Source organism: Abramis brama (genome assembly GCF_963993115.1).
Source record: "Abramis brama genome assembly, chromosome: 7".
NCBI lineage: Eukaryota > Metazoa > Chordata > Actinopteri > Cypriniformes > Leuciscidae > Abramis > Abramis brama.
The window spans coordinates 18,009,365-18,022,558 of NC_139969.1; the positions used below are offsets into that span (position 1 = coordinate 18,009,365).

The following is a 13,194-nucleotide window of genomic DNA, read 5'->3' on the forward strand; positions in this document are numbered from 1 at the left end:
ACTTATTCAAAGATATGATTTAACCTTATTATTGTGCTTTCTTTTCTTTTTTTCTTTTCTTTTCAAAGTAATTATATATTTTGATGTAGTCTACGTAAATCCAGGATATTTTTGTTGCTGTTGTTAATTGAAAGAGATACAACCAGGTTTCATTTCCTTGATCATGTATGTATACATAAAAAAAAATTATCAAAATAATCTGTCACTCACATGAGTTTGCAGCAATAGCAAACAACAACAATCCAATCAATTCCCGATAGACAAAATCAAGTCCCGCCCTACATTTTTTCATGTTCAAGAAGCCGTTTCACTCTAATATACACAGACGACCCAAAACATAACGACCACCTGCATAAATATGCTGTTGGTCCACCACGTCCTGCCAAACAGATCCACGAGGAATGCACTCTACAAGACCCCTGAATGTGTCCTCTGGTATCTGGCACCAAGACATTTGCAGCAGATCCTTTATTCCAAGGTGGAGCCGCACTGGATTAGACTTGTTCGTCCAGTACATCCCACACGTTCAGTCAGATTGAGATCTGAGGAATTTGGAGGCCATGCAGAGCAACACCTCGAACTCTTCATCATGTTCATCAAACAATTCCTGAACAATGTGTTCAGCGTGGAAGAGCGCAACATCCTGCTGTAAGAGGCCACTTCCACCAGGGAACACCGCTGTCATGATGAAGTGGTGTACTCGGATGCAACAATGTTTAGGTAAGCGGCAGGAGTCAAATTGATGTCCAATGGCCGGACACTGGGATTCCCAACAGAACATTGCTTAGAGAATTACAGTCCTTCCACCGGCTTGTCGTCGTCCCACAGTGCATTCTGGTACCATCACTTCCCCATGTGATGTAAAAGAAAATGGGACTTATCGAACAAGGCAACCTTCTTCCATTGCTCCAAAGTCAGTTCCAACACGTGTGTGCCCATTATAGGGGCTTTCGGCTGTGAACGGGTCTGTGACTAAACAGCCCCATATGCATCAGGGTGCAATGCACTGTGTGTTGTGACAGATTCTTCCTATTCCTTCCTAATCATCATTCAAATTTTGTGTGACTTGTGCCACAGAAGACGTTCTGTCAGTTTGCTCAGGACAGGATAGCCTTCGTTGTTCTTGCGCATCGATGAGTTTTTGGTGTGGTTTGTCCCTCCTCAGACCATTATTGGTAAATTCTCACCACTGCTGACTGGGAGCAACCCAGTCCTTGCCGTTTCAGAGAAACTCTGAAGTCTGACCATATATATTTGGTCAAAGTTGCTTAGGTCTTCATTCTGGCCCATTTCTCCATGCATGCATCCAACACGTTTTCTACAAGAAAATGATCGTTCACTTACCATCTAATCTACCTAGTGGCCATAATGTTTTGGCTGTACATCACAATAGGAAAGAATTGGGACTAAAAACTTCCATTAAATGGCAACATTAATATGCAGAAAGTATGAATGAAAGAGATATTGTTGCATAATGATACATCTTTGAAGTCCATTAAACAAAATTATGTATTTTATATTGTATTTTTATTGTTTTTGGTTAATTATTTCTCTATGCACTCACTTTTAAATTCAAGCTGCCAGGTGCCCAGAACCATGTAAGCTAGACAGTTTATAACAATAATGTCTTCTGCTTATTGAATTCTTGTCCTATGCACACATGGTTAGTGTGTAGCTTCAGGCAAAAGTTCCTGTTAGTGCAGTAAAGCTGCAGGTCATTTTTCCAACAGCCCCTCTGATTATTTTTTATGCTGAGTTATTATTGAATTTGCTGTTTTTGTTTTTGTTTTTGGATGTGTATTATGAACAATGTCAAGCCAGGGTTAATTTTTATGAACGTTTTACTGCTTCTGTAAAATATGGGTTTCTCTCACATGGAAGGAATTTTTTTTTTTTTTTTCAGATGTTCATTTATTTATGTCTTTTTTTAATTTATGATATCTGCTTCAACAAAACTTCTTTGCTGTTAGGCACTGATGAAGGAATAAGACCATATTATGATTGCCATTTATTATCTTTTTGGACTAAAACTGTTAAGTGATCATAATATCACTTTGGTATGGTCACATAAGTTTAAATAAAAATATTTCTGAGGAGGAAAATGTATAAGAGCATAATGTGTTATTATTTAAAAATGTGTTAATCGCACATTTTTAATTATACCGACACCTAGTGGTGTGGATGCAGCTTAGCATTAAAGCAAAGGTTTTCGCTTACCAATGCAAATTTAGAAATGCCATATTTGCAAGTATATTTGTGCAAATATGACATTATCTCATTGTGAGATTCATTTATTTTGTGAGTGAAAATGTTTGAACAAGGGAATAAAGTAAGCATAGTGTTAGTCATATGACTTCAACATGGCTGGTATCATGAGAGAGCTGAACACATTTTAAAAAGTGCATCTTCAAGCTGGGTTAAATAACCTATAATGTAATTACTGCTAAAGATTCAGTCTTTCATCCTATGTAAAGCCTAGATAAATCAAGTATGCATCTCACATTTTATTGCTTGCTAAATGGAACATGTTCTTGAACAACTGAGCAATTCAATTAATTTAAACTTATGGGTGAACAGAATATTTGCTGGTTTATTTTCAAACAAATTAGTTATTATACTAGATATAATTATCAATTATCAATGGCTTCTCTCAAATGTTTTACTTACCCCACCTTTTAAAGTAAAAAAGCCATTATTTATGCTTAATCAGAAGCCTTTAATTGTCTAGATATTTGTGAGGCAGGTTTGCATAACACTGTTCTGTCACAGGATCCCTAATTATTAACAACACTGACACAGAGACGATTATTCCCACAGAACACCTGCACAAAGGGTGGTCATTTTTCATTCTGCTTCACTCTCATCAATATTTGCAGATGCGTAAGGCCTAATTATATATTATCCCTTGCTTTCAGAGGATTATTCTGTGTTGGAAAAGAACTGCTTGTTTATTTGCAGTTAGAAAAGGGTACCATGCTCTTGTTGTAGTGAGATCAATATAAATGACCTTGATTTCATGCAAAACAAACAGTTATGCTTCCACAGTTTTGTCTTAGGTTCACTGCGTGCTGATCTGTGATAATTGTACCTCAGCAGAATAAGTTCATTCTGAAAGGGCACTGCAAAACACTGATAACTCAAACTAGTATTGACCCCTGACTATTTTTTGACTAAAGGTCACTAAATTGACCTTTTAAGTTACATGGTACCTGGCTGTGCAGAGCTACATGTGCATTTTTTTGTAAGAAGGAACAATTAGTCACCAGTATATGCAATAGATCAGACATGGAGATCACACTAAACTTTGAGAAGAAATAACTGATTAGGTAATTTATTAATAATGGGTATGTACAACATTTCAGCTGTAACAGGGACGACATATTTTGAGTTTGAATTTGTGTTATTTCCCAAAATGTTGCCATTAAAGGGATAGTGTACCCAAAAATGAAAATTCTGTCATTTACACACTCTCATGTCAAATCTGTATGACTTTTTTTCTTCTGTGGAACACAAAGCAAGATATTTTGAATGTGTCAGTGTTTGTTTGTCCATCCAATGAAAGTCAATGTTGTTTTGAACTCCACTGACTTTCATTCTATGGACAAAAACTTACTTTCTTTTGTGTTCTGCAGCAAAAGGAAAGCCATTCAGTCTGAAATGACATTTACTTGTAGAGTGAACAATCCCTTCAAGAACCACTCGAATAATATAACAAACTCATTCCACATTTACATCAAAAACAACGTCAAGACTAGGCCTATCCCATAACACAGCGACGGACACGATGGATTGTTCGTTTGCGGGTTAATATTTGTGCTGTGAATCTGTAATGTGACTGCTATGTTTTGCACTTCTTCCCCAGGGATTTAAAAGCTGACCAATTAATCACACGCACACACCATGCACCACTTCTTGTATATAAAGTGAGTCTTGAGTGCCCTTTTCAAAAAAAGTTAACTGATTCTTCATGAGAGGGCATGCAAAGGTTTCCAGGCGAGACCTCCCTCTCCTGACAACAGCATTCACTAATAGCGACTACAAGACTGAATCTTTTTGTTACAAGAGCACAAATATTCAGCATTTGGAAACCTGGACACCTCTTGCATGACAGGTGAGTTCTGTTTTTTCCTGTCTGGTGAGACTTGCTGTGCACCACAGGAATAGTCTTTGACTAAAACTGTATTCTGTGAGTATGGTAGCCTACAATTTCATAATTTGTTTTAAAATGTCTGTCTTTTTACTATTTAATGTATTATTGTAGGGTGGTTGATGCTCAACCTTTTTTTAACGTCCTTTTTAACCGGTCGTTTCATTAACTTCTTGTGAATTCTAGTCATGGTCAATATTTGACTGAAGTTGACGGAGCGTGCTGCTCAGAATGCGATATTGTTGGAGCTTATTTAAACATTTAACATGTTTTCTTCGCACGGTACATCAAGTTCAGACAAATGATGAGGTCGGTAATCGTTTGAGCTCTAATGTTTAATTCATATTGTCATCATATTTATTTAACACACCCGATAAACACTGCTTACGAGCGACGCGACGCTGCTATCAAACTGCGTGCACTGCAAGCGCGTGATGTCAATTGTAAATAATGCTGTATAGATCGCTTTAAACAAAATGACAATAATGTGAGCCTCGTAGTTTTGTCGCGTCGCTTGCAGACCCTGTAGATGGTTGCTTCAAACCTCGGAATGCCGCATCATGTCCACGTTTTTCTGCAGGTTTGTTCTCTCCAGACCGACCAAATGACATGAATCGAGTTAATTCAGTCACGTGCATTGACTCGGTTTGTGACCTGTCATAAACGCGTTCTGGAAGAGCGTTTTGCAATATGACGGTAAATGAAATACTAACGTTAGTTAAACTAGACAGAGGAGTAATCAGTGCAAGAATGAACATTATATCTATGTGAATAGTAGCCTAGGCTAAGCATGGTAAGAAGAAAAAAAGAGTCAAATTGGACTGCTGTTTGTTTGAAAGCTCGTGGTCATTACAATACCCTGTTAACGAGATTCCAAACCTTTAATGAATTTGAATGGGCTTTTAAAGCATTTTCCAATAACTGCAGCATAAAATATCTCATAAGACTTTATTTAAAGGTGATGTACACATTAGCCAACTACAAGGCTTAGGCTACTACAACAGTATTGCATACAAAAGTAACTAACCCTGAACCAAACCCTAACTGTAGGCTAACTCTCTAGTAAGTAGGTTACATGTAGTCAATTAATATTACTCAGTACTTGAGTAAGTACAAAAACTATGTCACCTTAAAATAAAGTGTAACCAAATATCTTTTTATAAAGTCTTAAACGTGGATCTTAATTGGACAATGATGTGCATGTAAACATGGTCAGAGCATTGTTCATTGTACACAGAGTTTCTCTTGGTTTGTTATTAGGTTAGCTTACTAAATAGACATTATGAATTACTGTTTTTCCAGATCATTGATTTTTTTTTTCAGGTCAGTTTGACTTTGCAGAGCAGTGTTCATCGGAACATACAGAAATATACTTAGCCATTCTGGATGGTTGCTGAATGGGGAATTGGCAGGCTTGTTTTTGGGATAACTCCATTTGTAAATGAAGACCTTAACAACAAATATTTGTCGCTGTAAAAATAACTCTCTCTAACACCCTGCACCCTCCCTTCTTCTGCTCCCACCACAGCTGCTGGAGCTGAAAAAATGTTTTGACAGGGTTATGGTTATCCCAAAGCACTAATTATCCATAATAAGCCCACCAGTTGCTTGTTCCAATTTACAGTTCCAGTTTTTATTGCATAATATTTCATAATAAACAATATTATTAATTTCACAATGCTAGTGGATAGAAAGATTTGTTTATACAGATGAATCTAATCAGTCTAATCAGCATAATAACATTTGCACTTGTATTTTTATGCTTATTGCTTTGATTTTTCAAAGGTTTGTACTGGGACAGGTCTTTCTCAAGTACCATAATCAGAAAACAGACAGAATCAGCTTGTGGCCAAACCCTTGACTGCCATGCAATGAGTCGTGATTGCTGAATGCATCAGGGTGTATTTATGAAAAGAAAATCTGCATAGCTCAAACAGGAAATGACAGTGTTCAGTTATAATTTACCATTATAATAGCATCCTTGTAATATGAAATTAAAACGTACTTTTTCAGTGCTGGTGGCTGGATTGCATGTTGTGGAACAATTCAGCCGTGAATTCACGTCATCGCAGGATCACGGTTATCCATTATTTCATAATGTTCAAGACTAGGATTACGTTTATATGTTAAATGCGTTATGAAGACGTCATTTTGCAATTAAGACTATAACCTCAGGAAACAATAAAGATATGAGGCAAATTTCCTAGAACAGTGCTGGACATATAATCAGTTAAACACAAACTGTTGTAGCCTACTACAGTTTGTCACAGAGACTTAGTAACGTCCAGTGGCCGCTGAGGTCATTATCAGGATAAAGCGTATCTCCACTGATAGAAGAAGCATGCGAATTTGGTTGCTTGAAAACATTGTTTTGGCTAGAAAAGCTACTGAGCTTCTCTATGTTTTATTGTTTCATAATTTAACTCTCGATTTTGAACAATAGTCAATAAAATAATTAGTTTAAAGTAATATTCCAGGCTCAATACAACAGAAACAGTATTCCAGGCTTAATAAATATTAATATGCCAGTATTCCAGGCATTTGTGGCATAGTGTTGACTATCACAAAAAAATAAAAAAGACTCTTATAAAAGAAATTACACTAATCCTTCTGTTAAAACGTATTATTATTACTTATGTATTATTTGAGTTGTAAACCTGTTTATATCATTCTTACAGTTTAAGGGTTTCTGTTTTTTCAGCAACAAGGTTGGAAAACTGGATATAACGGTACACTGAAAAGGTTAATATACGATTGTTCTCACAAAATAATAATCAGCATTATGCCACAAATGCTCTCAAATTAGCTTAGCTTGTACTGAACCCAGAATATTTCTTTAAAGTGTTAATTTCGTCTATTGTTACAAATTACGGTGACACATTTCAGATTTTGCATCCAACACTGCTAATTCTTTCATATAGTCAAAATGAATCAGTGAATAGAAAAATCAACTTTGTTTAAGGCATATGCAACTGCAAACTGTCACTTTTGTGCACACTTTAATGAAAGCATGTACTTGGATGTGTGTATCTTTTCAAATGATTCTTGGAGTTAAGGCCATAGAGCTGTATTGTTGAGTCATGTCCCGTTGGTCACATGTTTGTCAGAGGGCTAAAGGAGGAAACTTAATCGAGGGGGGAGGGACAGCTATCAGTGGGTGCCTCAAGGTTGGAAGTGAACGGCATGTAGTATGTGTGACAGATAGAGAGAGAGGGACAGAGAGAGGTTAGGGTAAAAGTGTAGTGTGCTTCTACTTCCAGAACAGCTTTTCTGTTCTCCAATCACTGCCTTTTTTCACCTCCTGTCCCTCCTCCTCCTCTGTGTCCTTTTCTTTATCTGCCTTTCGGTGGCTGTTTGGCTTCAGTGGGTCTTTGCCATCACACTACAATGACTGCTTTAGCTGTAGTCTGCCTGCAGTGAGCAATCTGAGGTAAGTCTGTCTCTCTGTGTTTCTCTGTTAGCAAAGCTTTTCTTCTCTGTAACAGGGTCTAGTTAAAGAGATAGTTCACCCCAAAATGAAAATTATTTGATCCTTATGCTCACCTTCATGTTCCTTCTAAACCTGTACGACTTTTTTTCCCAACGCGGAAACACAAAAGAAGATACTTTGAAGAATGTTGGTTACCAAACCATTTAGGTGACTGTTGACTTTCATTGTATGGACAAAAAAGACACATTGAGATGCTCTATCTTCTTATATGTTCCACAGAAAAAAGTTAGCCATTGGTTTGATGTCTTTGATTTTTTTGTTGGATATTAATTTTATAGAAAGTGTATGTTCATATTTTTTGTAGAAGAACAGCCTCATAAAGTGTTTGCAGTTGTATTTTGCTGAATATGTAACTGCAGCCCTTCCTGTCTTACAAAGTGTTTCCTGCTGGAATTTTTCAATTACGCGCACACTGTCAGGGAGAGAGGAATGATGCGCTTGGAAATATGCTTGAAGGAATCGTAGTGATGTTTTTGCCTGTTTTTGTTGTTATTGTTGTGATTGGACTGTGATTGTCTGGAATCTGGCTCTTTCTCGTTTTCTCTTTGGTCTCTCATCCTCTGTGTATCCAGCTTAGTGAAGATGAGGATCTAGAGTTACTCTTGGTATCAGAGCAACAATGACTTTGGCCCAGATTAAGATCATTAGATGACTCAGTGATTCTAATAATGGACTGAAATACTGAAGGATATACTCTGACAAACAGCTGCTTTTTCTCATTAACAAATCTGCTCTATTTTATGCTCCTGTAGCTCAAATAGTAGCTAGCAACATAAAGATTTTGGCTTTGATTTCCAGGGAATGCATGGACTGATAAAATATATTAGCTTCAGCTTGAATGGATAATAAATCACTTTGCCAAGTGAATGCATGTAAATGCAAATTAATCTAAAGATAGTGCTGTGTAATGCAATGTTGAGTGTCTACATGGCTCTGACTTTTTTTCTATTTCTGACTGTCTAGTCAGTGTCATCAGACAGGCAAATAGCACAAATAGCATAGCAATAGGCAATGTTATGTGATAATTGCATGCTGTAAAGAAACTGCACTATTGCACTGTTTTGTTAGAAACTATAATTTACATCACATACTTCTGTATTTAACGTTCACATGATAGTGGTATTTGAGCATCATAAGAATAAGCCTCACAGTGTGGATGTTCAAATAGTCTCTGGGGAGCATCTCTGCTGAATCACTGTCCTCAGTCACCTTTAGAGTACAAACACACAGTGGCACCCAAAAGTCTGCAGATACATTGAAAATCTGGGCTTTATTGTTTAAATCTAAATGAAAAGAAACTTTTGACAATAATATTAAACCAAAAAATATTTGCCACAAATAAAACAAAGAAAAGCTGCACATAAAGCAAATGCTAATTTTGAATTAAAAAACAAAATTAAGCAAAGAAATGCTGTGAAATATTTGAGATTGTACAATATTTCTAGGTCTTCGTCTAGCAAATTTATGACATTGACCATCCTTTGTATTAAAGGTCAGATTTTCTTGTTGGATCATTCTCAAATCATGCTGGACAACATGATCATCAGGTTTCACACAAACATGTGGAGTTAAAGGTAGGGTAGGTCATTTTCGGAGAGGCTAGCATAGCAAGCTAATTTGAAAGCATAAGATCCCACCCTCACATCAGCCACGCCTCCTCCAAAACACATGAAGGCATACAGCCCTTCTTATACTGTCTATGCATACAGCAGGGAGCAAACAAAACCCGTAACGAGAGGCGGCGTTGTGTCTCAAAGCAGATAATATTACAATAAATAATGAACATAAACAACTTAAAGAGCACTGACCTGTACCACCTGACTGCTGCAGATTCATATCGTCGTTGATAGTGCTGCCATTGAAACGCATTATCCGAGTCACAAACCACTCCAAGTATAACAACACAGGTTTCCATCTCTTCCCAATTACGGTAGTTATAGCGTGAAAGCAGCATAAGCTCCTTGTTTTGGCTCAGGAGGAAATGTAAAAGGTGGCTGCTGTTTCGGTTGCGGTGATCGGTGACTGACGTCTGTAACTCTCTATAGTATGAAAGCGCTTATGATGTGTGACGTTTGGGTGCGGAGAGGCATGGAAATGCATATGCTGACAGGCAGGTAGGACATCTTATCATTTTATCACGTCCGAATGCAATGATTAGATGAACATTTTATGGTCCTACTGTACGTCTTTCACAGACGATATTTATATACATATAAATACATTTACACCACTTAACTCAGTGATTGCTAATCAGGATGTGAAGAGACTTTCAACCAGCATAACAAAATCTGGAACAAATCACCTAACGTTACCCTGCCTTTTATGCAGCTTGAGTACTGCTGTCAATAAAGCAAAAGGCCCTCTTAAAAAGCCTGGTTTCACAGACATGGCTTAGACTCAGCCAGGACTAGGCCTTAGTTAAATTAGGACATTTAAGTAGCTTTTATAAACATGCCTTAAAAAACATTACTGCTGTGAATCTTGAGACAAAACAATGGCACTGACATAAAGGTTTGTCAGTGCAAGTGGCTTTCAGTTAAGACAGCTCAAACATGCATTTTAAGAATTAAGCATTGTCTGTGAAACCAGGAAATTAAGTATAAGTACAGGAACAGGGCACCTTCACCAAAATGCAGTCATATCATCAACACATGGCTCTGAACAATATCATTGCACAGTTTAACATGGTACGTTGATGCAAATAACATTTGTAAAGCTTTGAAGACACTTTATGTCCTAATAATAAAGGAAACAGTGCACATGAACTCCAGCTATTATAACTACTCAGCCTTGAAAAGAGTGTTCTCTGTTTAGGCAAGTGCATGCTTCACCAACGTCACACACATTACTTGACCTTTGAATGGACGGTGCCACAGGAAACTTTAAGAAAGAGTCAGGGGAAGTAGATAAGCTGTGAGACTGCAGTGGCAGTGTTTTCTCATATTTAGGCCTTGTATTCCAATGATATTCTCTCTCTCTCTTTATTTTTTTTTTTTTTTTAAATTGCCATATTGTTTTTGTGATGGCTTGGTGTTAACCCGTTCTTTGTAAGTGGAATATTTAAAAAAGTACTGATGGTTCTGTAGGAAGAAATGCACCTTACACCTACATCTGTATCGATTTGAATGAGGATGTGGCTTCTAATTTTGGTGTTTTCCATTGAGAAATGTTGCAGAATTTCCTGTGGCCAATTTATATGAAATGCTGTTACTGTGATATTGTATATGAGCTTTGACCTTGTTGTTGACTGATGCTCAGACAGATTTACAGTGTCTGAATATCTCTCTAATGGAGCGTACAAAGTTGAAGATAAAATATAGCATTGAAAAGCACATCTTCCAGCTTTCAGTTTTCTTGAGATTTCAAGGATGGGAAAATGCCTTTCATTGAAATGTGATTTATATTTCACAATTGAGAATGTGCATATGTGATGTTGCAATCGTTTATATGAGTACAAATTATTATGTGATTTACTCTCATCATAATCTAATGAAATGACTCTTGGAAAAATGGTCTTTAAAAGACTTCCAGCAACATGCATTTTCAGCTATTCACAGAATGTATCATTTATGTTACTATTTAACTATATGGATCTTTACTTTAGGGCTTTAAAGCCATTAATGGACAGGCTTTAATGGCCATTAAAGTCAAGCAATCTCTTTAGAATTGAGAGCTTTCTCAGTGCTGCATTTTTAAATAAACTACAAAAAACAAGCTCAGTGAGGAAAAAAATAAAGGTCGTCTCTAAGACATTGCTGCATGTCATTGTTGATATTATTTAAATTGATGTGTCATGGAACTTTTAACCAAGCATATTTTCTTTTTCTGTGTGTCACATCAGGTTATGCTGCCCGAAAGTTCCCAGTTGAGTCTGAGTGAAAGAGAAAAGGGCTAAAGCAGTGCACTTTACAGCATCACCCACAAACCTGACCATAAGCAATGAGTGACCCTCAGGACGCCAGTGACGTCACTTCTGCCGCAGGCTTGACAAGACCTTCAGTAAGTCATTTTTAAGTATCTTTTAAGTTTTAATTTTTAGACTATGATGATCAATAAGCCGTCATAAGTTTTACTTCACGAGTTTTCATCCATATTACACACTAAATGTTAGTAAATCTGGCGAGTTTACAATGACCCTGATTACTTTTTTATGGCATATTCCTGCTGTAAATTATACAGGGAAGTGTTTCAGACTGATTCAAATGGGTAAATCGTCTTTTTGAACTATTCATAAAATAACTGCATCATAAAGAGTCATTCTGCTCGAGAATCGGACTACACTGGTTGGGCTGTATGTTTTTGAACAGACTCATAAGAGTCCTTTGCTTGTGAATCTAATTACACTGGTCCGTTGTATGAGTTTTTGGCATGCAGCCCTCAAGCACAGCTCAATAGAAAGACATTTTGTAGTTGCAAAGTTTTGTAACCACTGTAAAAAAAAAAAACGGAAAATGTATTGATAATTTTCTGCCAGGACATTATCCAGTAATTTTACGGACAATTGAATGCATAGTGATGTTTAGGAACATCAAGTACCTGTTCTGCTGATTTGTAGAGACTAGCAGTGGTCAGATTGCCATTTATCCTCCTGGGGTCTGATTCACTAGAATAAGATTTAAAAACAATCAGTGTAACCATGGAGACAGAGCCACCTAATGTGCCATACCCAGAAATCAATTTACATCTGAGGAACATGTTGTGCTATTATACAGCTGTGATGAAGACGTGCCGTGCCGATTGTGTCTTGGTTTTTAAATATTTTTATATATGTCCCTGAGAAACTGTAGTGTTTTAATTAGCCTTTATCTGGGTGGTTTTCTGCTCCTCATGGCTTAATGGACTCCCTCCTTACGCTTCAAGGTGGGTACAGGGGCTCTCAGCAGTGACAATCGAGAATTTAAACCTACTATAAACCAAAACTGTTGTTGATCAAAGGCTCATATTGATGACTTTTGAGTGTGAATAATGTTGCATAATAGCTCCTTAAATAAACTCAACTGGAATAAGACTGTAATTACTTTAACCCCCGTTTCACAGACAAGGCTTAAGTCTAGTCCCAGACCAAATGCATGTTTGAGCTGTTTTAACTGAAAGCAACTTGCACTGGCATCTTAAAATATATCAGTGCCATCAGTGCCAAAAAACACCTTTTTTTTTTTTTTTTTGGAAGGCACGTTTAAAAAGCTACTTAAATGTCCTAATTGAACTAAGGCCTAGTCATGGCTAATCCTTGTCTGTGAAACCAGGCCTAAATGTCTTCTAATTTAGGTTATATATCAGTGTTGCAGTGAAAATTGCATTAAGATACAGAGAAACAAGGGTTGCAAACAAGATACACACACCGCAAATATAATTTTTGTCTTGTTCAATAGTAAAAATAGCTTTAAACAAGATACATTTGCATCAGAAGCTACATTTTGTAACATATTGGCCTGGTCTCACAGACAGGGCTTAGATTAAGCCAGGATTAGGCCTTAGTTCAATTAGGACATTTAAGTAGCTTTTATAAACGTGCCTTAGAAAAAAACATTACTTGGTGTGCATCTTGAGACACAAC

At 36.9% G+C, this 13,194-nt stretch overlaps 1 protein-coding gene across 3 annotated transcripts in view; it reads left to right on the forward strand.

The window, feature by feature from the left end:
• Positions 1-4,088: 4,088 nt before the first annotated feature.
• The window catches only part of slc4a2a (solute carrier family 4 member 2a), a 29,014-nt gene continuing 19,908 nt past the window's right edge, over positions 4,089-13,194 (forward strand). The window contains exons 1-3 of one of the 3 annotated variants that reach the window (XM_084119997.1): positions 4,089-4,111; positions 7,512-7,577; positions 11,479-11,636. In XM_084119997.1, the coding sequence (XP_083976123.1) occupies positions 11,577-11,636 (60 nt within the window). In that variant the 5' untranslated portion in view covers positions 4,089-4,111; positions 7,512-7,577; positions 11,479-11,576. Of the gene's footprint in view, positions 4,112-7,289; positions 7,578-11,478; positions 11,637-13,194 lie in introns of those variants that run through there. The other 2 variants (XM_084119998.1, XM_084119996.1) reach the window with 2 other exon arrangements.